At 41.7% G+C, this 25,814-nt stretch overlaps 1 protein-coding gene across 1 annotated transcript in view; it reads right to left on the bottom strand.

Moving 5' to 3' along the window:
• The window catches only part of LOC311312896 (titin-like), a gene marked incomplete at both ends in the record, with an annotated part of 41,296 nt that extends 22,795 nt beyond the window's left edge, over positions 1–18,501 (bottom strand). The window contains 37 exons of the mRNA XM_084442904.1: positions 1,681–1,881; positions 1,982–2,107; positions 2,192–2,476; positions 2,717–2,948; positions 3,057–3,225; positions 3,318–3,459; positions 3,591–3,851; positions 3,946–4,206; positions 4,319–4,579; positions 4,685–4,948; positions 5,328–5,588; positions 5,709–5,969; positions 6,057–6,320; positions 6,426–6,698; positions 6,805–7,071; positions 8,814–9,095; positions 9,305–10,998; positions 11,116–11,284; positions 11,445–11,609; positions 11,712–11,944; positions 12,030–12,259; positions 12,378–12,605; positions 12,704–12,882; positions 12,982–13,124; positions 13,222–13,440; positions 13,530–13,602; positions 13,692–13,950; positions 14,058–14,123; positions 14,328–14,582; positions 15,105–15,218; positions 15,337–15,576; positions 16,510–16,789; positions 16,896–17,116; positions 17,210–17,298; positions 17,574–17,861; positions 17,957–18,160; positions 18,411–18,501. Coding sequence (XP_084299030.1) covers positions 1,681–1,881; positions 1,982–2,107; positions 2,192–2,476; positions 2,717–2,948; positions 3,057–3,225; positions 3,318–3,459; positions 3,591–3,851; positions 3,946–4,206; positions 4,319–4,579; positions 4,685–4,948; positions 5,328–5,588; positions 5,709–5,969; positions 6,057–6,320; positions 6,426–6,698; positions 6,805–7,071; positions 8,814–9,095; positions 9,305–10,998; positions 11,116–11,284; positions 11,445–11,609; positions 11,712–11,944; positions 12,030–12,259; positions 12,378–12,605; positions 12,704–12,882; positions 12,982–13,124; positions 13,222–13,440; positions 13,530–13,602; positions 13,692–13,950; positions 14,058–14,123; positions 14,328–14,582; positions 15,105–15,218; positions 15,337–15,576; positions 16,510–16,789; positions 16,896–17,116; positions 17,210–17,298; positions 17,574–17,861; positions 17,957–18,160; positions 18,411–18,501 — 9,250 coding nt within the window. The remainder of the gene's footprint in view (positions 1–1,680; positions 1,882–1,981; positions 2,108–2,191; positions 2,477–2,716; positions 2,949–3,056; positions 3,226–3,317; positions 3,460–3,590; positions 3,852–3,945; positions 4,207–4,318; positions 4,580–4,684; positions 4,949–5,327; positions 5,589–5,708; positions 5,970–6,056; positions 6,321–6,425; positions 6,699–6,804; positions 7,072–8,813; positions 9,096–9,304; positions 10,999–11,115; positions 11,285–11,444; positions 11,610–11,711; positions 11,945–12,029; positions 12,260–12,377; positions 12,606–12,703; positions 12,883–12,981; positions 13,125–13,221; positions 13,441–13,529; positions 13,603–13,691; positions 13,951–14,057; positions 14,124–14,327; positions 14,583–15,104; positions 15,219–15,336; positions 15,577–16,509; positions 16,790–16,895; positions 17,117–17,209; positions 17,299–17,573; positions 17,862–17,956; positions 18,161–18,410) is intronic.
• Between the last annotated feature and the right edge of the window lie 7,313 nt (positions 18,502–25,814).

Below are 25,814 nucleotides of genomic sequence, written 5' to 3'. Positions count from 1 at the left end.
TTAAACACTGAAGGGGTTAGTAAAATGGAAAGATGAATGTTAGGGGCAAGCTTGCAATGGGAAAATAACTAGATTCAAGAAAGATGGTTACTCCACTACATTCCCCTTGGTTACAGTCTACAGGATATAATATTAAAGTTTTGATAGCAGCAGGAAGCGGATGAGGTGGGATGGGGGCAGAGAGTGGTGATATTCAATAGAGAGTGTAACCACCTTCAACAGTGAGCTGAGCAGAGGTGCTGTTCTCGCCATGTTTATTGGTAGTGGTACAGCAATAAGTCCCTTGGTCGCCCAGCTCCACCCCCAGTATAACGAGGGACTGAAGCCCTCTGCTCTCGGAGCGTTTCACCCTCTCCATGTCTGTCAAGCTCCGTCCGTTGTGGTCCCACACTATCCCAGTGAAGGGCTGCCCGTCAAACGAACAGTTGAACTGTGCCATCTCACCACTTTTGACTCTGACGTCAGCCATTTTCAAGAGCAAGGTGGGGCTTGTGGAGAAGCTTGTCTCTGATTTGCTAACAGTGGTGACTTGTTGCTGGACTTCCACCCACTTCACAGACGATGATGTCTTCCTCATAGTGGACGTCTCAGAAACAGATTCAAAGGTCTGTACATTGTGTGCTCTCTCATCCACTGACTGGTCCCCCATTGAATGTACCTCCTTTTTATGACTTATCTTTGTCTCCCCAGTGCTTGACACACTTTGCCTATCTATGGCTGTCATATTTTCATCTAGGCAATAAAAAGAGTAGAATTAGGTCAACAATCAATTGTGACTTCTTCAGGTTACTGTTGACGTGCCAGTGCGCAAGTTGGTGGAGCATTTTTGATAGGTGGCATTTGATGATGAATGAGAAGTGACAATAGCCGGTTTCCAGTTGAGTCATGCAAGCTTGTCTTCAGCAAAATACTAATGTTTACTCCGTGCTCAAAGTACAACAAAAACCCTGAAAGCTAGATTGTCAATCTTCAATCAAATTTCTGTAACTGCAGAAAGATTCCTCTGGTATGAAAAAATAATCCCCTAATAAATTGAACTATTTCTGTTGAAGTAGAGATAAAATATAGCACAACATAACATTACTTGTAAGATTGCATTCTATATTTATTGAATGGCCATATACAATGCATTACTAGTACTAATAATTGGTTGCTGTTGTGTATTGTCCAACATGCTCAGAGAAAGCATTAATTGTGATGTTTGGTGGTCATTGTATTCTCATTGAAAATGAAAGTCTGTGTTTGTTTTGGGCCTAATTCGGTGCTTATTATGAAAGCTTATCTCTGGCTTTAGCATGCTTGCCACACATGCATGAAACCTTGCCACTTCCCCATGCTGCACTATTGGCTGAAGAAAATAATATTTTTTGCCAATAGACACTGCTTGCTATTGAGACTTGCCACAGAGATTTTGATGCAATTGCAGTTTTCGGCCTGCATGCTGTTTTGTGCATCAATACAGTAGATATAGTGCAGCATACTGTACTTTGCGGAGAAAAAAACAACTGTATTTTAAAAGTATTTTAAAATCTATCTTTGAATATTGTCAAATGTAAAAAAAGAAAAGGAAACGAATGCTGATTGCATGGCAAATCTCAGTTCTGGAGCGCATGCATAGCAGAGCATTTTATAGCACCAAAGCACACTTAAAATTGGAAATATTTAATCGCACTCGATTACAATTTAACTCACCATCAAGTGTCAAAGTTGCAGAACAAGACACCATTCCTGATGAATTCCTGGCAACACATGTGTATTCCCCTTCATCCTCAAGGCAAACCTTGGCTATCTCTAGCTGACAGGTGTCACCAATCTGAGACATCCGGAAGAAGTCCGACTGTTTGAGCTCCTTATTCTTGCAGTACCAACTGACCCCCAGATCTGATAGAGAGAGAAATGTTTAATTCATAGTTTAACTTCCTGTTTAAGTTTACAGTGGTTAAATAATACAGTGCCTGTGAAGATAATCAAGCATAGATACCTTCGCCAGAGACGCGGCACTGGAATTTGGTTGAATTTCCCTCCTTGACCAAGACATCACGAATGGGAGAGATGACCATAGGTGTGGACAGAGGAGATCCAGTATCGGGAGACACTACTTCTGAAACTGAAAAAAAAAATTCAACTTGATTCCTAATTAACTGTTTCAAATCCTTATCCTAGCCATTAAATTGTATATTTCTCAGTATACCTTCCACATTGAGGGCTGCTGAGCTTGTGGCCATGCCAAAGTCATTCTTGGCCTCACAGTTGTAGATGGCAGCATCCTCTGGGAACACTTCAATAAGTAGCAGTGTGTGCTTGTTTCCTTCATGCAGGAACTTGCACTTGAACCCGGGGGAGAGAGCCTGGGAGTTTTTGTACCAGGACACTTGAGGCTGGGGGACGCCAGTCACTTCCACAGAGAAACGAGCAGGTTTGCCTGCCTCCACAGACAGGGGCTGCATGTGCTGAATGATCTGTGGTGGCTCAGGGACTAAATGAAAGAATTAAGCAAGAGCTTTGGTTAGAAGGGTTAACAAAAGAAAAATTGTAACCTGGTACTGAATCACATGATCATTGTTTTATGCCTTTTAAGTTGGCATTTGCACATTCAGGGTAGATCAGAGAATCCATCCCACTTTCGGAAATCTGTTTTGTTGTGTAAACATGTTTTTTTTAAATATTTTTATTGGGTTAATGAAATTAATTACACAAAGACACAGTCAACACTTACTCTTGACATGTAAGGTCACAACAGTCCTGTTTTTTCCAGCGATGAAGGTATACTCCCCTGCATCACTTCTAAAGGTTTCGGCAATAGTCAAACGGTGAGTCTTTCGAACCGTAATATAGTTAAACCGGTCTTCAACTGAAAACTGGATCTCTGCGCCATTCCTGAGCCAACGGCCTTCAATGTCCTCCTCACCGACTTCAAATTCGAATGTTGCTCTTTGTTTCTCAACCACCTAGAAATAGTATGCATTTCATATATTAATATTGTATTGACATTTATTAACATCGGTTCAGGCTGCTCTTTCAATTTTCACATTTCAATTTTAGATATTCCTACTTACCGTGATATCCTTCTCCGCTGGCTCTGTGATCCGGACATCACGTCCTTCCACACTAAGATGAGCCTTTGAAATGCTTGCACCAGCGACCACAGAATACTCTCCAGCATCAGACATGCGAACAGTCTGGATCATCAGGCGGTGCAAAAACTTCTCAGTGGAGACTTTGAATCTGCAAAGAGGTGCAATACAGAGTATAATGATAAATCATGACTAGTATTTCACACAGTATGTTATAACAGAACAATGTAATGATTGAGATACCTTTCAGATATTTCCAGCTCCAGTCCATCTTTCATCCACATCACTTGGACATTCGGTTCAGAAATTTCACATTCAAAAATAGCCTTCTTCTTCTCTGTTATCTTGATATCTTTGATGTGCTTGGTGAATTCAATCACACGAGCTGAGTAAAAAAGAAGGGTAGAAATAAACTGACTGAAAAACTATGATGCCAATGCAATGCCAAATACTCAAAGTCAAAAAATAAAAGTATCATCCAATATTCTATTCAAACTGATCAAAAACAGAACTTACCATCAATGGAAAGCTTTGCTGATGTTGCTGCACAGCCCGCCACAAACATATATTCTCCAGTATCACCAAAATGAACATTTCGGATGGTAAGGGTGTGAGTGAGCTGTTTTGAGCGAGTCTGGCTTCTGTCTGTTGACCGAATCTCGACACCATTCTTGAGCCACTTGAAGGTGATGCCTTCATAATTGACATTCACTTCAAATGTGATAGTGTCTCTCTCCTGAGCTTTGAGGTCTTGCAGCATGGAGGTGATTAAGATGGCTGTCCAAAAATACAAATAATGTCAGTGTGATTTGTTACAGCTAATACGGCTTTATGAAAATAATTAGTGTACAGTGTAATAGAGAAAACTTACGGTTAACAGTCAGAGTTGCAGAGACCCTGTCATTTCCACAGACAAAGGTATATTCTGCAGAGTCTTCTCTGCTGGTGTTCATGATCTTGAGCTGGTGAAGTTTGCCCTGGACCACTATCCTGAACTTCTCACTCATCTCAATCTGCACTCCATTTTTCAGCCAGGTGGATGGGACATTGAAATGTGAAACTTCACACTCAAATGTTGCTACCTGGGTCTCTGGGACTTCAATGCTCTTTAAGGATTTGGTGACCCGCAAGGCTGGAGACCAGAAACAACAGTCAATAGTGAATTGATTATTTTGCAGTTACATACACAATCAATTATTGTTATTTGCGTATTTCTTATTGATTTGAACTAAATTCACACTTACATTCAACATCAAGAGATGCACTGCACTGCAGATGTCCAACCACAGCAGTGTACTCTCCAGCCTTGTTTGTGTCCACATTCTGGATGACCAGCTTGTGAGATTTCCTTTCAGACAGCATTTTGTAGTGCTCACTTGGTTTCAGCTCCATATTTTTGAACATCCATTTCACAGGGATGTCATCGTGGGACAGGCTCAGCTCAATAAAGGCAGTGGCCCCCAACAGTGATGTTACATCCTTTGGCTTCTTCACAACCTTAATTGCTGTAACAATATTGAAATCAATTACATGATGAAACAATTTACAACACAATAAGATCTGTATCTTACAGTATGTATTGCATGTGTAACAGACAAATGTCAACTTACTCTCAATGTTCAATCTGGCATTAGCAGACAGCTTTCCAAGTTTGAATCCATAGACAGACTCATCATGAGTGGTGCAGTTCTTGATCTTCAGTGTGTGGATCATGCCATCGACAGAGATTTCATACTTATCGCTGGGGCGGATCTCAACACCATTCTTGATCCACTGTGAACCCTTCACATTCTCATGGGTGAGCTCCAGACTAAACACTGCCTCCTGTGTCTCTGTGAGAGTTTGGTTCTTCAGGGTCTTCTTGATTTTCACAGCTATGAAATCAAACATTGCCATTTATCAACAGCAGTCAGATCGTGATGAATCACAGCTCTTAAAACAGAAGATGGCTAACACTTTATGTTGACATTAGCTACTATGTAACTCTAAATATTACACCAGAAATGCTTCAGGATTTTCCTCTATGTAATTACATTGTGTGTGTGTGTGTGTGTGTGTGTGGTGGGGGAGGGTACAGGGGTTACACCATTGCTTAATAATCTATGCAGAGAAATTACAATACCATGTACTGATATAACAGTGCCTGAGTAACTATCTAATGCTGCTACTAAAGGTATTGCTATGTTGTAACATAGTAATTAATGTAAACTTAAAGGTGAAGTGTAATGTCACCATTCAGAAGATGGCACTTACCCTCAACTCTCAGGTTGGCTGTTGTCTTTGAGTTTTTAACCTGGTAGGTGTATTCACCAATATCAGTGGTTCTGGTTATAACGATAACAAGACGCCTGACAGCACCAAGTTTCTCACTCCTGACATTGTCACTGAAGTCCATACGATGTCCATCCTTCAGCCATGTGCCCTCTGTGTTAGCGTTGGCCACCTCACACTCCAACACAGCAGTCTGAGAGTCAGCCACAATCACATCACGAAGGGGTCTGTTGATGGCTCCACCTGGTTATAGAAATAATCCATGTGAAATTGGCACCTTCCATAGAAATGTTCTACTGTATATCTCATGCCTGCAGTTTTTAAATTTGAAGAGTGTAGTGGAAGGTGCCTTTTTAATCATACCTGACACAGTAAGATTTGCACTGGATGTTTTTTCACCAGCAGCAAAAGAATATAGCCCTTCTTCATCCTTCATGGCATCAAGGATAGTCAAGGCATAGTGCTTGCCTTTAGCTTCCATCTTGTGCTTCACACCAGCTTTGAGGTTCTGCTTCTTAAAGGTCCAGACAGCATCAATGCCAGGATGAGAAACCTCAATGGCAAAGGTGACATTCTGGGTCTCAGTGCACACCTGGTCCTCCATGTGCTTTACAATTTGAATTTCTGTGGAAATAAGTAATATAAGAGCTCTAAACTTACATTTTCCTTCTCATGTTTTGTTAAATGGTGAAATTTGTGCAAAATGCTTACTTTGGACAGAAAGTTTACAGCTTGTGTCAGCCCTGCCAACAACCAGCTTGTAGTGTCCTTCATCTGAGGCATATGTCCTGTTGAATACCAGGCGCTGTTTGGATCCCTTTGCAATCAACTGGATCCTCTCGCTGGGCATCACAAGCTTGTCATTGTGGTACCACTTCACAGAGCTAACATCTGCAGCAGAAATCTTGGCTTCCATAACGGCCTTGGTGCCCTCTACTGATGTGACATCTTTGAGTGGTGCCAAAATTGCTATAACTATAACACACACAAACACACACAAATATCAATGATTTGGTCAACTTGGGGATTGTATGAGAAACGGAATCTTGGAAAATGAGTGTAGAATAAGAGCTAGCTTACTTTGAATGGTCAGTTTTCCTGTGGTGGAGATGTCCTGAGCGGGAACCACAAAGGAATACATTCCATTGTCCTCCCTCTTGGTATCCTCAATCAGCAGCTTGTGGGTGAGTTTGTCAACAACAATGTGAATACGACCTGAGGCAGAGATGGCTTGACCATTCTTCATCCATGTCCCCTCAACATTTTCTTGAGAGAACTTCACTTCTAGCTGAGCAATGTCACCCTCACAAACCATCAAGTCAGACAGCGGTTGCATCAGTGTCACAGGACGCACTAGACGAGACAAATGAAATAATAATGAGATTCAAATTTGTCTACTAAGGACTAAGCCAATACTGCTGCAACGGTAATAATAGTCCAATTATTATTTAAAACTCACGTTTCATCTTCAGGGAAGCACTTGTCTTAAAACTCTCCACAGTGAATGTGTATTTGCCCTGGTCTTCTTTCTTCACATCTTTCACAGATAGTGTGTGTCTTCCACGTCGGGAGGACATGACATACTTGCTGCTGGGGGTGATCTCTTTGTTCTCAAAGAGCCAGATACCCTCAGCATCCTCACGTGAAACAACACACTCAAACTCTCCAGAGTAGGTCTCAGGCACCTCTGTGTTCTCCAAGTTCTTCACTATTTCTAGTGGAGCACCTGTAGAAAAATATATGTATATAGGTAAATATACACAGTAACAGCACATGAGCCACTTCCCATTAATCCCACTTCCCCAGATCCAGCTCTGGAGCATTCCATTGGTTGACAAGCACACCCTATTTAACTGTCTTAGAATGCAGGATCTCTCAAACTCCTGATTCTCCAAAGAGATATCAGAACTATAGGGAGAGACATCGGGCCTGGAGCTAGGAACACTAATCTGGTATGTGACTGGCAGTTTTTTAGGCAACTCTGAAATAAAAGCCAAATCAAGTTTTTTTTAATTGTATTATTATTATTATTATTATTATTGTTATTATCATTACTTTTTATTTTTAAATAATCTAAACATCATATCTAACTCTGCAGGAGAACCTTCTAGTTTCTGGAAAACTGTAAATGCACTGATGTGTGAAAACGTATCTACTTCTTTACCTAGGTGTGAAATTTAGAGAGAAAATAAATAAAATGTTTTTTCTGGTCATGACCAAATAGCCTATGCTCGTCGATCTCCCAGCCTCAATTTGGTTTAGAGGTCTAGACGGCAGCTTAGAAGACTCCCCTTTCACCTGTCATACCTCAATAACTGTCTATCTCCCTATCTCTAAACTTTCTAAATGTTAGAATCCCTGATACAGGGATCCTTGATACATGATCAGCTAAGATCCGTTAACTGCCAATTGTATTTTAAATGTTAATCTTTCAGGTTTCGGACCAAGTCATACTATCATCCCTGCTGCCTCCATGGTTTTAAATGTTTTAATAATTATAATGAGGCATTGTGTAGCCCTCTTTATTGACCTAGCTTCTGACACAGTTGATACCACACTACTTATTAAGGCTGTTAGTTATTGGCCTGAACCAGACTACATGTACAGTAGTTCATCTGAGTTAAATCTGGCTTTTTGAAGATCCTTGGTCCAGTTTAATTCACTCTTCACATTAGCATGGTGTCTCTGGAAGGTTGTAACCTGTATCTAGTGTTGATAACACTGGTATGCCCCCACGGTTGACCAGGCTCTTTCCAAGATGTAATCTGCATTCACTGCCATATACTGTAGAACTAATTTTAGTTAAAATGTGTGTTGCATGCTCATAAAACCAAATGTACAGATGTAGCTCATTTAATTTTTCACATGTTGGCATTCAATCCTATTTTTGGGCTGCCAGGATGCATCATTGAGCACATCTGGCAAACTGCTGTAACAGCATGTTAACATCAGTTACCTGATGAATGCAGGATCATTCAAACTGTGTAAACAGCCTGAATCAACGCTGTAAATAAATTATTTTCAAAGCCGCAACCATGTAATCCATAGACAGAATGGTTGTGGACAACACTGTATTGTCTTGGTGGTCTATAATTAACAAGCCATGTGTTTCTCTGTGGTTAATATTCTAAGCACTTGAATTCACAGTGAGAAATGTGTTCACCATACAATTCATTACATTTCATGCATAGCCAGAGTTTATGACAAAGATATGTCAACTCAGAGCGGTGAGGAAACAGACAGGGACAAGATAATAGATAGGCATTATTAGAGAGCCAGTAGGTAGCACAGCGGTTAGAGCATATGGCTTGGAAATGTAAGTGGTTCGAGGCTGGCCCAGACAGACCAGTTCATATTCTAAATTGTGTGGAATAAAAGTGCATGTTACATGCCAACTTTAGTTTTATCTATATTAGGTGGGTTGGAACTAATGGGGAAGTTAAATCCCCATTTTGGACACTAACATACCTTCAACAACAAGCCTGGCTCTGGTTCTGATGTAGTCGTCATCAACAACAACACAGCTGTACTCTGCATCGTCCTTCATGCTGATGGTGAGGACAGACAAGAAGTGAACCTTTCTGTCTGAGTGCATCCTATATTTGTCTCCAGAGAATATCTCCACATTGTTCTTCAGCCATTTGACTTTAACAAAAGGCTCGTTGGTTTCACACTCAAAAGTGGCCATGGTGTCTTTCTCTTTGGCATTGGTTTCCTCCAGCTCTTGTGTGAAGGAGATGACTGCCTTCCCTGAAATGGGGAAGAGGAAGAGAACAGTAGGGATACAGTGATTCAGTGCCTTTCAAACTACTCCTTGCATAAGTTTTACTGACAGATTGAAAGGGACACAGTTGCACACATACAATATAATGTACTGTATGTATGTTCATACATATTATTGCAATAGGACAAGTCATAGTAATGAATGAAACAAGGATTTTATTATATGATAACTATACCTTGCACCAACAGGAAGGCATGGCTTGAAGTTTCCCCTGCAATGTTGATGGCTTTCACCATGACGCTAGCAGAATCTTCTGCTGTGACATTATGTATAACTAATTCGCATACATGGTCCTCGGGCCAATACCAGTAGATGCGTTCTGTCTTCTCTAGTAAAATGCCATTCTTGAACCACTGGCACTCTGGTTCTGGTTTACCAACAACTCTGACTCTGAAGCGAACTTCCTCCATCAGGCTGACTGTCTTGCTTGCAATGCGCTCCAAGATCTTTGGAGCTTCCATGCTGGGAGATAGCTGAATCCTCTCTGGTTTGATTGTGGGCACAGTAACTTTGCGTTCTTCTTCTTTCTTCTTTTCAGCCTCAGACACCTGTTTGACATGATGAAGAAGCTCCTCCTTCCTCTTCCTAAGCATACCCTCATAAGACTCATCCTTCCTGCGAGACTTGAGCTCCACAGCAGTGATGGCCTCATAATAACCCTCCTCTGTCCTGCGCTTGAATTTATTTTTCAACTCGTCTGTTTCCTCTGTGGATTTCTCATGGATGACTCTCTCTGTCTTCTTCAGTTTTACCACCTCCTTGGGCCGGGTGTCCTCATCAGGTTTGTCAACCTTCACAACATCAAAGGAAACTTTCCCATGCTCCACGCTGGGCTCTGGGACCTTAGCCTCAGGTGCACGTCGAAGGATGGCTCTGAAGTCCTCCTTCTGTGAGATTTCCAGCTTAACAGTATGCTCAGCTGTGCCAACTGGGTTCTCTGCTAGCACTTTTACCTCCCCTGAATCATATGACTTGATATCTACAATCTCCAGATAGTAAATACCATCATAGCGTAGTCTCATTCTCTTGCTTTTGCGAATGAGCTGACCATTGAGGTACCAGTTGACCTTTGGTGTAGGATAACCAGTCACTCTGCAACGGAATCTTGCTGTCTCACCCTCCAGCACTCTGGCAGGCTCAGGGAGAAGGACAATCTCTGGCTTGGTCTTTTCAGACACATCATCCGTACTGACTCCAGATGGACCACCCTCATGAGCAATGCGCTCCATCTCATCAATCCTTTGTACTCCCTTCCTACCCTCAGGGAGCTGGGATTCCTCAACAAGGCTCTTCTCATCCTTGACAATCAGGGTAGCTGAAGTCTGGTCAACACCAAACTTGTTAGTGGATCTGCAGGTGATGACGCCGCTGTCTCTGGCATAGGCAGCTTCAAAGTCAAGACTGCAGTAGCCAAATTCATTGACCATGCGCAACCTGTTAGCAGCTGCCAGGGGTTTGCCATCATGCAGCCACTCAACCACCATCGTAGGGTCTCCAATAGGAGTAAGCCTGCATTCAAAATGGACAGGCCCGAAACGCTTCAGCCTGACAGATGTCAGCTTCTTCTTAAACTGTGGCTTCTGTTGCTTCTCTTTGTCATAAAGGTCTCCCTCTTCCCATTGCTCTTGACCATAACGAAGATGCAAAGGTTCCAACTCAGGAGCTGCAATGTCCTTGGCCTTGTAGGTTCCCTTGGGAATAATGAGCTTCCTCTCTGGTTCAGGTTCAGTAAAGTCAACCTCAACATTCACTCTGCAGCGAGTGGTATCTCTTCCAGCTTTGTTGATGGCTGTGGCGGTGTACCACGCACTATCAGAACCGGATGGTGAAGGGATCTGGAATTTGGCTTCTCCTTTGGTGCCTTCAATCCTGTAACAATAGCATACATACTGTATCTCTCAATCAACCTTAAAAGACAAGAAATGTTGTCTTATTTAAGTTCACCAGCAATGTAATAATAAGTAAAAAATGTGGAAAAACACATACTTGATATGTGGGTGCTTAATTGGGGAGATGATGTCACTGTTTTTCAGCCAAACAATGTCAGGCAGTGGGTTTCCAATAGCTTTGACTGCCAACTCAACCAGAGTGCCTTGCTTAACACTGATGTTCTTCAGCTTCTCAGTAAACTGGGGTCTAATCAAGTTTTCTTTCGCTGTAAATGGCAAATGTGGAATATTCTTGGTCAGTTATATGTCACAATACTTTAATACTTTAAGTATAAATCATCAATCAATTACTTTTATACTTTAAATTTAAGAATACACCATTACTAGTTATTCACAGAGTATATAAAGTATGTAACATGATATTACCATCAACTGTTAGAGTCGTGGAAACAGAGGTTCTTCCAGCTCTGTTCTGTGCAACAACAGTCCACTCTCCTGAGTCATTGGGCATGGCTGGAACCACAATCAATGACTGAGTTCCATCCTCTTTAACCACTATCTTGTGGGTGTAGTCATTGACCACTTGTTGTCCTGAAAAAAAAAGATAAACGTAAAAAATAAGAGGAGAGAAACAACTTAATATCCTGCGTAGAGTGTCATGCCAAGGTTTTTCCAGACTCCAAAGGCACTTACCGTTGTGAAACCAGAATGTGTCAGGCATTGGTCTACCAACAACTTTCAGGTCAAATCTTGCAGTCTGCCCCTCAGAGCACTTGAATGAAGAAGGCTTCATGACAAATACAGGCTTGTACAGCCTCTCCAGCTGACTCTCATCTGTTTCATCAAGCCTGCGAGCAGGAGAGCGTCCAGGAGATTGACTAGAAGAACGTCCAGGAGAGCGACTTAGAGATCGCGGGGATGTGGACCTAAGCAGATAGAAATTAATTTCAGAGGTGCCTCTAAACGTTAACCTTTGTGTACATGTAACATTTAGCCAAGTAAAAATCATACCGAATTCTTTGCATTGCTGGCTGGGGTGTGTATCTCTGGACAGAAGGTTCAAAGTACAGCTTCCCAGAGCTGACAGAATTGCCCTTCATGTTGCTGGCAAATGCTGTGTAAACACCCTCATCCTCAGGCAACACCACAGGGAGGCGAAGGCTGGCTCTACCATCCTGGAGAACCTCCATCTGGTAGCGGCCACCATGTTGGATGCGTTTGCCATCTTTGTACCATGCAATCTTTTGAAAAACAAAGTGGAAAAATAGATTTGATGAAGGTCCAAAATATATATTCTGTGAAGTACAATGCTAATATCAAGTGGTATTTCCAAAACGATCTATAATTATACTCAAGTACCTTGGGTAGTGGCTTTCCTGCCATTTTACAGTGGAAAGTGACTCCCTTTCCTTCCATGATTCTGTAGTGTTTGACTGGGGTGTCAAAGGCAGGCTGTACAGCCTCCTCTTCTGCCACAGTGATCATCTGCTCCCCATCCTCAGTCACTAGCTCCTGGTAGGTAATCTTCAGGATACGGAACTCAATCTCATGGATTATCCTCTCCTCAATGGTAGATATCTGGAAGACCTAAAGAAAATTGAATTTATTTGAATGACGAATGTTGTTATTTTGTCAATAATAAGTTAAATCAAAGTCATGTAGCGATAGTATATGAGTCTGAATACCTGCTCAGTGACAAATGTTTGCATCTGTGCCTGCTGAGTTATTCTCCTCTGTGTGTAAATCTCTTCTTTTTCATATTCACTCACAGGAGCCACATCTCCCACTCGGGGCTCCAGCACCATTGTAGTCACTTCAGTCTTAATTGTCACTTCGTGTTTCTTGATGTAGGCATCATATTCCTCTGTAAACAAAGTTGTGAATGTACAAACAAAAGGTTAAACAAAGGTTTTGCCATTTGTAATACCAATCAATGTAATGTGCTTGTATTTAGCAAACAAACCTTCCTCAAGCAGATTGGCTGAGGCTGAGGCTTCTCCAAGCTGGTTCTTGGCAAAGATGGCGTATTCTCCCGCATCATCAGCGAATGTCATGGAGATCTCCAACCTGCACTCTCCAGTCTCCTTCTTATAGGTAACTTTGTATCTAATGGATTAATGTAGAATACACGGTAAACAGCATATTCAGTCATCATTATAGTCAGTCTTATGAATACACGTATTTGCCAATGTGTCCCAAGTACCTGTATCCAGTAGTAAGGGGGACTCCACTCTTCTTCCAGAAAATGTGGGGCTTTGGGCTTCCTCCGACCTGGCACTCGAAGACAACACTTCCTCCCTCCACCAGCTTCTGAACAGTTGGCTTCTTGATGAAGAAGGGAGCGACGGCAGCTGTCATTTCCACAGACTCTGCAGCGCCACTCACCTCTGACATGCTCTCCTCCTTTACTTCCATTGTAATCCTGAATTGTGGACAAGGTAGCAATTAAAGTTAAACCATTTGACAGTCTATTGATCTAAAAGAAAATGAATTAACTGTTTTTCTTCTCACTGTTTCTCTTGAGTAGTTTCAATGTGTTCAGTGACAGCAGTTAGCTCCTCTCTGCTCTCAATTTCCTCGGACACTGCAATGGAAAACCAACATTGAAATCTCCCCTTTAAGATTATAGACAAACACTGTTTAGATGTTGATTTAGCATAATCCCTCCCTTACCTTGAACAAGCAGGTAGCAGGATGTGCTGACTGTTCCAGCCTCGCTGGTGGCAGTGCAAGTGAAGCGACCGCTATCCTCAGCAAAGGCCTCACGGATCACCAGACGAGCAAATCCACTCTCATAGGTGATCTGGAAGTCAATGGAGCTCTCGATTCTGTAGTCCTCTCTGAACCACATGATTCCAGGAGCAGGGTGACCAGAAATCTGGCACTCCAGACTCACAGATTCACCCTCAGTCACAGTCAAGTTCTTCAAACCCTGAAAATAAACATTTTAAATAATAATACTTTAATTAAATATTTAAAAACAAAAACAATCTTTGGACAAAAATGACATTAAAACAGTATAAAAAATTAAACACTTACAGCCACAATAGAAGGTGGCATCACACTCTCTGCCATGGGTGAAGGAACAGTGGCTGCTTCCACAACCTATGAAATGCAAATCTTTATATTAGAGTTCCACTATGAAAAGTGTCTCCAGCTTGTCTTGCTGTGGGCTAAGATTACAACATGCAAAAAGGAGGCTGGAAGGAAAAGATCTTAAGAAACAGGGAGAGATTGTGAGTAGCTATAGAGGAGCACCGTTAGAGACTGAAGAGGAGGAGAATTGCTCTGAATATCTGGGTTACAAACCTGTGCTTCCCAGTCCTCATATATTTGCTCCAAGCCCCCTGTATATGCAGCCCCTATCTGTCTCTGTAACTGAGCGTCGAAATGGCCCTGATATCTCTCATTGATATCTTTATGTGGAGGTGGAGTCGACTCTGGAGCGACTCTAGTCTCCACAGTCTTATGAGATGAAGGCTTGACTGGCTTGATGATCTTTTGTGTAGAGGTAGAGGATAAATCTTTCTGCAGTGTGGCAATAGCAGAGCCTGTTCTCGAAACCTGACCAACCCAAGAAGAATGGTATTATCATGAATCAGAACAATACAGGATTGTCTTATTTTGTTTAGCCACAGGATAGGGAATCTATGTTAGTTTTATTATTGCTACAATTAACATAGGAAATGTGAGGAATTTTAAAGACTACTATTTAAATAGTAAAGTCAGAGGATAAAAAATGGATATTACTTTTTTAGTGTATAGTACCTATTAATTAATATAATTAAAAGGGGGTGGTTAATTGTACATTTGGTGTTATATTCTGTCAATTGTTTTATTTGATCTAGCAACTGTTAGATCCAACAAAATAGAAATTGCATCTCAGGCAAGCAGTGATTTTTTTTTAACCACGATAGTTTTGAATTTTCATTCAGTGATTTTTTCTTAAAATAGGTTCACATATATTTTCAAACTATACGCTCTCAGTGTATTCTAACAGTCGGTACAGTAATGCAAGGTTAACAGTTCATACTTCACAAACAGTAGGTTATGTTGCACTGCTTGCCCGGATTTGCCTGAGCTTACCTCATAATTATAATCAGGTTTAGGAACAGTAACTTTTGAGACTGTGAAATGTGGAATTGGGGATGGTGCAAGGGCAGTGTCCACATGGGTGGTGGTCTCTGTACTCCTTTGCATCTAATGTAACCAACAGAGCAATCGAGATTGAATGATTACAATCTAGAAATCAACACAAGGATTTAAAAAGGAAAGGAATATTTGATGTTATTTTTTCTAATTGTCCTGATCCTCTAACCTGGGTAGCCTGAAGGCTTTGCTCAGGGGTAACGGTGTGGATAACAGTTGGCATTTGGGTTTTCACTGTCCGGGTTGTTACATGTTGTTCAGCGGCCAGCATTGTCTGCCGTTTCAAATCTGTTTCTATAGCTTCCTCTTCAGCATGGGCAGCGTCTGCATGCACAGGCTTCCAAACACGTGCCTGGTCAACAGCAGCGAGAACTGTAGCCACTGCTTCAGCCTTTTTCCCACCCTCTCTCTAGAGACAACAAGCGGTGGATGTTATACAGCACTAGATCGTCCATGGCAGTTAGAGCTGCATGAACAAGACATCTGTGTACATCGACACATCACGACATACTACCACAACATCACTCTGTGATAAGTTAGTAGCCTAGTACCTCATTAGTAAGCTGTGTCATATAGTGCCACTATAGCAGATGAAGTGAGGGAGTCACAAGGCGAGGTGCTTTACCTAACCATAACTATGCTCAGGACTGGCTAACATACTACTAGAAAATAGTCCAAAAGGTTAAAGGTGACAAAGAGGGATACAGTGTGGTAAAAAAAGTGGTCTCTGAGTACTCGTCTGTGGTGTGGTGATATGGCTTCTGTAGTCTCCATGTCATGGGTAAGCTACAGCAGTGAATATTAAGAAGTTAGATATCATATTAGGTTGACATCATTACTCTGGATATACTATTTTCTGCTCACAGCTCTGCATAGGAATATTGGAGGAATGTTTATCCCTCATATGAAACAAGTATAAAGTATGGATATCAAAAGTGAAAATGTTTCTATATTTATGGGGAGATGTGTGAATAAATGAGGAAATCTGTGACTAGGTGAGGTGTAGATGCTCTCTGAGCTACTTGGCTCTGTGATGTTTCTAAACCCAGTGTCCATGCTCATCTTTGTGCTGGGCCCATCTACCACTTGGGGACAGGCGTGGTCCACTTCTGCTACCTCCATAGCTAAGATCATGCTTATATCGTCTAGGTCATGCTGGCTCTGACATGTTAGTGAGATTAAAACTATATCATACACAATTACATCAATCATTTAACAAGGAAACTTCTCACAGTGATGATATGTAGTCACTTTCTTGTCATCATGTTTTCTCATCCAAACAACCACCACTAGGGGGCTCTGGTAGTACACAGTTCATGTGCCAACAGGTGGGACTCCGTACCTCTTTGACAAAGACGCCAGATACTTGCTGCTGCTGCTGTTGCTGCTGCTGCATCCCATAGGAGCCCTCCCAGTGCTGCTCCATGTGCATGTGGGTGGCAGAGGTCTGGACCTGGGTTGATCCACCAGTCATGCTGGTGTAGCTGGACTCTGCCAGGTAGCCTCCCTGTTTCCAGGGGGGAAGAACATCTGCTCCGTGTGCCATCTGCTTACGTGTGGTCAATGGTGACTTTACTGGTCTTATGGGAGACACAGACAGCCTAGATGTTGGGGAGGTAGGCCTGGAAATTGAGAATTTATGAAATGAGATACATTTTGTGTAAGATTAAAGCATGAATCTGTGTCTGGTGAATTAATAATTATCATATTATATATGCCAAATTGTACCTGACAGGGGTTGGAGTGGGTGCCTTCACATGTCTCACTGGTGATTGAGAGTGTTGACGAGCGCCTGCAACCTTGTACACCAGGGATGGTGGAGTTGGTGACTTTGAGGTTGGCTTTGGTGGCACACGTGGGGGAGTCTTGTGTGCCAACTGCTGGGTCATGACACCTCCCTCTACCTGCATCGCCATCATGGTGGAGGACTCAAAATGAGCTTCCATTCTCTGCAATGAAAAAGGCAGAGGTAAGAGATGATTCAGACATACTCTCACTGTCAGTATAACAATGTGAGGCATATCTGATATCTGTCACTGTACCTTCTCAACTCTAGTCTGGCGAGTCTGAGAGATCTGAGAAGTAGACACAACCGTTTTGGTCTTCTTAGCAGGCACTGCTACCTCCTCACCTGGGAAAAGGACGATTAGGAGATATATTTGTTAGAAATTCAGTAGGCTAGTGCATTTGCTTAGTTCTTAAGTAATTGGCTGTACTTTGTTTAAATAATTCAGGTGTGTATATTGCTATTTTCACTACTACCTCTATTCTCTAGTTTATACAGATGAACATAATGGTACAATAATGCTACAAAAATTAAAAGTGATTATTTGCACTCATGAGCTCAAGCACCAACTCGCTCTACTCTCTAGCAACATCCAGACAACATTAGTTATAAAGCCTTACCCTGAACCAGTAGTTCAGATGTGGAGGTTGCACGTCCGCTGCTGTTTGAAGCATTTACAGAGTAGGTTCCAGAATCCTCTGGGAAGGCTTCAGCAATCAGCAAACTGTAAAGGTCTCCTTCTTGAACAATCTGAAAGTCAGCGGAGCTCTGTATCTCAGCTCCCTCTCTGTAGAACTTAACCACAGGTGTAGGGATTCCTGTCACACGAACATCCAGTCTCACTTGGCTTCCTTGTCTCACTGTCATACTCTGAAGTCTCTGAATAAAGTTTGGTGGCGCAGTCTCCGCTGTAGAGAGAGGAAAGGGTGTGAATAGTGTGTGACTGTGACGTAAGGCCATTTCCCATCTGCATCTTACAGGTGCAAGAGATACATGTAGTCACCTGTTACAAGGAGTTCAGCAGTGCTAGTGGCTTGTCCAGCACCATTGGTGGCTCTCACAGAAAATCTTCCACTGTGTGCGGCTGTCACAGCAGGGATCATCAGAACAGCGCGGCCATCGCTGAACGAGATCTGAACGCCGGGCAGAGCCGCAGCAGAAAGAACCTGGCCATCACGAAACCAGCTCACCTCAGGAACTGGAGCACCTATATTGAGAGTTTGGTATTCATTTATGCAACGGATCTCTGTTGCATTATGAACAAATGTTAATCTGTACTGATCTATATCATCTGACTATCCTTAAGATGTTAAGAAAACTTTACTTTAAAATTATTTCAAGTTGTACCAGTGGGGAGATTTTTAAATTTGACTATTTAAATTGAAACACATTACTGAACAGTGTCACAAACAAAGCTTAGGCCTATTTTATAAGATGAAACAAGAATATTTTCTTACCACTAATTTGAGCCTCAAACGTTGCAGCACTACCCTCAAGTGCCACAACGCTTTGGAGCGGCTGTGTAAACGTTGGCGCCTGTGTCGACATGTTGGTAGGCACCCTGGAAGGAGAAATGTGAGACTGAATTAACTTAATTTTACAAAACACCTGTAAAATATTTGAGAGCATTACGGTATTGAAATGACCCATTATTTTTACATTTGAGAGGTGTGTCTTTGGTTATACAGCACTGAAGTTCCATAACTCCCTTGAGAGCAGGAGTGTATTTATAGCCCCTCAGAGAGCCAAAAGGGACTAAGTCATCAGTTTTGGCTGTCCCTGCACCCCTGCACCTGGCCTATAGCAGCCTGTCAGTCCTGCCTGGCCACAAGCTCCACATGCATCAGGGCCCCTGAAGGGCCAAAGACCAGTGCACTGGAGCTAGGTGATAGACTTTGGACAAGACAATAACAACTGCTAGTTGTCATTTTCCTCATATCACCTGGGGGGATATTATCTGGGAAGCTCCCATTCTATATGCACTTAGCCTCATAACAGATTACATAGCAAATGTATACTCACTCTACAAACTCACAAATTTTTCACTCCTGCTTTTCACAATGCAATGAATAACAGATTCAATAATCTTAACATTATTTGCCTTGATGAACCTAGTCAACAGATCATGTGATATACAGCACCAATACAGTGCCTCTGGAATTCCTATAGAGTGCCAGAATGGACCTAAAAATAACTTTTGGCTGTCCTCACATACAGTGTTTTTCCACAGCAGGCTTTTTACAGTTTCTCAACAGCCAATGCTAAGTTCATAACATTATCTAATAACATTATCAGCTGATGTCACACTACAATGTATTTTACTTGGCAAATTGATTATTGGACATTGGTTACTTGGTTTTCAGTATACTTCACTGGAAAGTACACAGATAACTCCAAAGTTATAGCCTGGATTTACATCCAAGACACAAAAACATATCATGATTTTCCATTTAATTTTCCAATTTAATTTCAGTCAGACAAGAAAAAACAATGACAATCATAGATCTCCCACTGGTTTGGTGAGTTTGTTCATCAAATATTGAGCTTCATAAATTGAGGAAGATATTCAGTCATTCAGACAGTCACTGGGTAATATAGCAATACAAACATTTCATATATAATTCTTTCACTTACATGACAACACCAGTTTTCTGGTAGAGAGGAAAACTGACACTTTTATTATTTCCTATGTAAGGTTAGCACTTGTCAACAACCAAGAAACCATCTGGTGGGGAGTGTCACTGTCCCCAGCCAGCTGCTACCTACCACTGATAATCACACAGACACAAGTCACACCAGATACTGTCAAACACATCCCCAAAGAACCACAATCAAATCGGTTTAATCATAGACACCAATTTTTGTCCTGAACTGAATCTATCATGGCTGTGCAATAAACTGTACAACGATACCACAGGCCTGCAGTGGTAGCAGTGTCAGCCCAGTTATATGTCTGGGCCTAGTTATGTTTGTCACTGCCCAGATCTCCCAACAGACTGCTCCTGTCTATCAAATATCACACCACCTCTGTCACATGGACCACAGGAAAACATGCTCAAATCCAAACATGGAATCTCCTTTCAATCTTAGCACGAGAGTAGCCTTATTAGTATCATAACAATATTACTTTCACAAATCAGTTCAATAGATGAGGCTGACACAAATTTTATATCCACTCCAATGCAATAGATAAAAGCCTCTTGATCTCCTCAGGTGTGGACTTAGAACTGTCATAAATATGTTTACATAATTGCTAAACACAATCAGCATGGCAATCATCATATAACACCTTTCTGAAAACTGTGTGGGAAAACTGAATTAATTTCCGATGTTTAATGATTGGAATCTGAGGGACAGATATGGCAGTGGCCAAAAATATCCTGTCCCCCTGCTTGCTTGATTGACAGCCACCATGTGGCACATAGCTGGAGGTGCAACTGATAGCCCTGCTGTTGATTCCCTTAAAAAGACATGGTGACCCAGCTGGGACACCACTCTAATGCTATCAGGGGCTATTCTTGGCTTTTCTGAAATCATTGCACCAAATGCATGTGTATAATAACCTTGAGCTCAAAAACAGCAGTTCTCAGCAACAAAAAATTTAATATATTTTCAAAGTGGAAGTTACATATGAAAATCTTAACATTGAACTATGACAGAAGCAATTTAATAAATTCTCTCTTGCAAAAACACAAATTCAGTAGGTAAAGAGAGATTAGGTTAACACAAATTAAGTCAATATATGTATGTGATATGTGTGGATACAGGTTGAAAACTACTCACTTGTATCCACAAGGGTGCCTTGAACAGATGGGACTGTGCCCAGGTGACTAATGCAACAATCTCCTTGTCCAGAAATGTTTCCAGAAAATCCAAGTTGAGAACTGTTGAGCCCCCTTAAAACAAAACTACACAGAGTCGCCGTGTAGTTTTGCTTTTCCGTTGCAATCCCTACACCCGAGGCAAGGCTGGGAATGCTCCAACTGCTCAGAAGTGACAATATGGTTGTTTAACTTTATATACTTGGGGACAAATCAGCATCATCGCTTCTCTGCCACTCCCCATTGGTCACTCTCAGGGGCATCATGGGAGAAGAGTCCATTTATGCAACCTCACACTTGTCACTCAACTCCTTACTGTTATTCTGTGGTTGGTCTCTCTATAAAGACACTATTACCGTTTTCATTGATGATTATTACACATTATAGAATTGTCCACACAACACTACACCTCTTAGAAAATGTTTTCTTTTGTAAAAGATGAGATACCCTGAGTCACTAAATAGTTGGTGACCAAAAGGAGAGAGTGGCTGTCCCTGTCACTCAAACTGAAGACTGCCCCCATTACAAAACAGCAGCAAATACATAAGACTTTACATCACAGCAAACACATAAGACTTCACATCAAATCCATTAAAACACAATAAGACCAAGCTGGAATCACTGTCAAAACCTTTTTATAGGTCTGTTGATTCTCTGTAGAGGACTACCGTTTGGGAAACATGTTTAGTAATAATATTATTCTTGAATGTGTCGGTCATTGATCCTGGTAACATCTCCTACATTATTTCTGAAGACTTTACAACAGTGAAATTGATCAGTAATTTCCATGCCCAAAATTTCCATAGCCTTAAAATGTATCTATAGTAAATTTACTGTATTTGATAAATCAATGGCTAAAACACTGATTATATGTTGAAGAGAGCATGTCATTTCCAGTTTCAATTCCCATTCCTCTAGCAAATGGTCAATAAAGGTTCAGTCTAAAAGAGACCTGAATAAAGGTGATGATTCAATGAGCATGGGGTAATGGCGGAGACATAAAGAAACATTGTGGTTAACTGGTGTTCACTAAGAGATGGGACCCTATGGTTTCATCAAAATGTACTGGCAATGTATACTTTTTGTCTTGCAATAGATTAACGCATTTGCCTTGTTATCTTCAAGTTTGTTTCACCAACATAAAAAGCTGGTAGTGAAATGTTGTTTGTCATTTAATTTATACTGTAAACATATTGAATGTGTCCTGTCCTTAGTGTTTTGGTTGTACAGTGTCAGTTAAGGCCCTTAGTAAACATAATTCAAGTAAGTAAACCAACTGTCAGTTATGAATCATTAAAATAATATTATGTTGATTAGAAGTGAATTATCTTGTCACATCTCTAATTGATTAACATTACCACGTGAGTAACCATGCCTGAACACCAAGGTTTCCTGGGCTGTAGCTGAACCTATATTCAACAAGGATATCCCTGTTCGAGGCAGATAGAGATCAAAGAAAGACCAGGAACACTATTCTACACCGCCCACCTAAGGGCAAAGCGTATCCACATAGTATAGCTATAGCACATGCTATAGCTATACTTCACTATACCAGGTCCCTCAGAGACACATTTCCAAAGTCTTCACTACTGCCATCCCGGTCTGACACCAGTGGATCTGGAAGGTCAGATCTCAAACCCCACTAAAAGGAAGCTACTCGAAACTAATAAAGCCACACTATGGGTGTCCCGTCCAGCGCTGCTACTAACTCAATACCCTAAGATGACCACAGTGGAAACAAGTAATATAATTATCTGTGTTTATATCCTTAGTTTTACAATGTCATACTGTGGGACCTTTTCTGGTGCGTGTGTATACCAGTAAGCGATAATATGTGCATGTATTTCTTTTAAACTTTCAAATAAACCAAACCAAACCCTATCTACCTCACTCCTCCCTAGTGCCCCCCCCCCACAAAGTTTCCGGTTGAGGTCCCCCTGTAGAGACGCCCCATTTCTCTTACTGTGTGTCTCCAGCTGTCACCAATCAAGTCAACCCCCCACCCTTTTGTTCTCTGCCCTTTCTCACCACAGATTAAGATTCTTTATTTCATCACATGTAATGTAGTAGTGTAAAATCAGTGAAATGTTGCTGCCGGCTCTGAGATGTGCTCATTACAGATAAACTACAATACGCAGCTTACAAATAACACAAGTACCAATCTATACAGTATTAGGATAAGATACCAGTATGGATGGATTAGGTACATGATATATATATGGATATAAATAAATAACCCAGGGGGGTATATGGGTGTGTTAAGCACATGCTATAGCTATGATTAAAAAAATCCAGGGGGTGAGATATGCTGACATTTGCATGTATGTTATATACACTAGATATAGTGGCACTGTTTACATTATAGAGTCATTCAGGTGCCAGGTGGCCGGGGGAAATAAACTTTTTCTTAGTCTCTTCCTGTTCGCCATGTGTGTGCGGTACTTTTTCCCTGACTGAAGCAGAGAGAATAGTCCTTGCCTGGGTGGCTGAGGTCGTTCAGAATCCTGTTGGCCTTGGTCTTGCATCCTCTGGTGTAGATGTCTTCAAGATGGGGGAGTGGCTCCCCCAAGGTACATTCAGCTGCCACTCTCAGTATGGCCAAAGCCACTCTCTGTAGGGCTTTGCAATCCTGTTCCCATACCAGGTGGTGATATTTCCAGTCAGGATGCTCTCGATCGTGCATGAGTAGAAGCTCCGTCGAATCTAGTGGGACGCTCTGAATTTCCTCAGTTGTCTGAGTTGGTAACGTGACATGCTTTCCTCACCACAGTGTCTATGCGTGTTGACCATGATAGGTCCTTGGTGATCTGGACACCAAGGTATTTGAAACTGTCCACTCTCTCTTCCTGCTTCTGCCCAACGTCCACCAGTATCTCCTTTGTCTTGCTGACATACAGATGGAGGTTGTTATCCTAGCACCACTGGATCAGGAGGCTCAACTACTCCAGGTAGGCCCTCTCATCATTATTGGAGATGAGGCCAATCACTGGTGTCATCTGCAAACTTAACGATGGAATTGGAGTCAAAGGTGGCTAGTTGTGTGTGTACAGGGAGTACAGAAGCGGGGACAGGACACAGCCCTGGAGGGTTCCTGTGTTGAGGGTGAGGGAAGATTAAGTGTGGTTGCCTACCTTCACCACTTGGGGTCTGTCTGATAGGAAGTCCAGGATCCATTTACAGAGGGAACTGCTTTACCTCAGGACCCTGAACTTGGTGTCAAGCCTGGTGGAATTGTAATGTTAAAGGAGTAGTAAAGGGAAAATGCATGTTTAGCACTGTTTTAAGGTTACTTATGATCATATACAATGGTTCAGATCAAAACGTTGACAAAACTAGCACTTTTGAGAAAGTCTGATAATTGCTCTACCACCGTTTTGGTCATACAATGGATGTGGGTGAGCACCTTGAAAAATCTTTCAAAAACACGTTATACTCTCAAGACAAGAAGCTCACCAAGGGGGTAATTGGTGTCCGTTGGTGTTCTGACATCAAATTCTCCGCAAAGTATAAATCCTGTAGGGTTTTATTGATCATTTTATGAAATCCATTGACTTGTATTGAAGCGACCGTTGTAGATGTGTAGATCAATCCGCAGAGGGGATTCAGGAAGCAGAACTACTTACGGTAGCTATTGTTATTGTTTATATTGCTAGGCTACCTAGTTTGCGGAAGTTTACACACTTATGTGCTGCAACTAAATAGTTATATGCCAAATATTTTAAAAAGCCTTTCCAGATGAACTAGAATCTTACTTTATGGCGAATTATATGTCAAAACGCCAACTAACACCTCGGTGAGTTTCTTGTCTTTGAAATTGAGAGTTTAACATGTTTTTTGAATGATTTTTCACGGTGCCCACCCACATCCATTGTATGACAAAACGGTGGTAGAGCAATTATCAGACTTTCTCAAAAGTGCTAGTTTTGTCAACGTTTTGATCTGAACCATTGTAAATGATCATAAGTAACCTTAAAACAGGGCTAAACATGCATTTTCCCTTTACCACTCCTTTAAAAGCTGAACTGAACAGCAGTCTCACATAACCCAACGCATTCCTCTTGCTGTTGTCTAGGTTATATCTTGTATCTGTGTGATATCTAGATAACTAAATAGTTTCGAAAGGGTTACTGGGATAGCTAACAATTATAGTTTCCTACTATTCATGGGAGTGGCACATAGCCTGGGAGTTAGAGCGGCTGGCTGAGGATCAGAAGTTCGATCCCAGCTCCCGACAGTGTGCCGAAGTGTCCTTGAGAAAGACACTGAACCCCAGATCGTTCATGTGCGGCAGGGTGGCATAGTACCTTCTGTCGCCTCACAGCAAGAAGGTCCCCAGGCCTTTCTATGCAGAGTTTGCACATTCTCCCCGTGTTTGCACGGATACCTCCCCGGACCCAATACAAAAAATATGCAGAAGAACAGATCGCTAACGGCATTTGTCCCTGATGAAGACAGACCGGCGCACTTCCTTCGTCCCAAGGCGCGGCCCATGCACGCTGCCTGTCTGCTCCCGGCTGCCCTTGGGGGAAGGACAACAGGATGGATTAAGCACAGAGAAACGGTGACCCTGATGCCCTGATGCATGTGTGTTCCTACATGTATGTGTTGCCCATTGCAATAAAGACTCCTTCTATTCTGGTAAAATATTTGTCTTTATATATTTTACTCCTTTGTATTTATTTGTTTTCCCTATGATAATATTACACTGCTTATAATGTCTGCACTTATGTCCTCCCTGTCCACACACAACTAGCCACCTTTGACTCCAATTCCATCGTAAGTTTGCGATGACACAGCAGTGATGGGGCTGATCTCCAATAATCTGTAATATGCTCCTATGATAATGGCTACTACAGTTAAACATTTTCCAGGAGCTTGCTCGATCGTCTCGTTGAGAGGTCAGGAAAGAATTTTAGCTGTACTGTGAAGCGCACTGTGTGCCTTTGTGTATGAAATGTGCTATATAAATAACGTTTGATTTGATTATATTGTTATAATTGTTAGCAGGGTTCCAACACCTTCTGCAACATCAAATTCAAG

Source organism: Borostomias antarcticus (assembly GCF_949987555.1).
Source record: "Borostomias antarcticus genome assembly, chromosome: 9".
NCBI lineage: Eukaryota > Metazoa > Chordata > Actinopteri > Stomiiformes > Stomiidae > Borostomias > Borostomias antarcticus.
The sequence above is the reverse complement of the archived record's forward strand: the minus strand, read 5'-3'. Positions and strand labels throughout refer to the sequence as shown.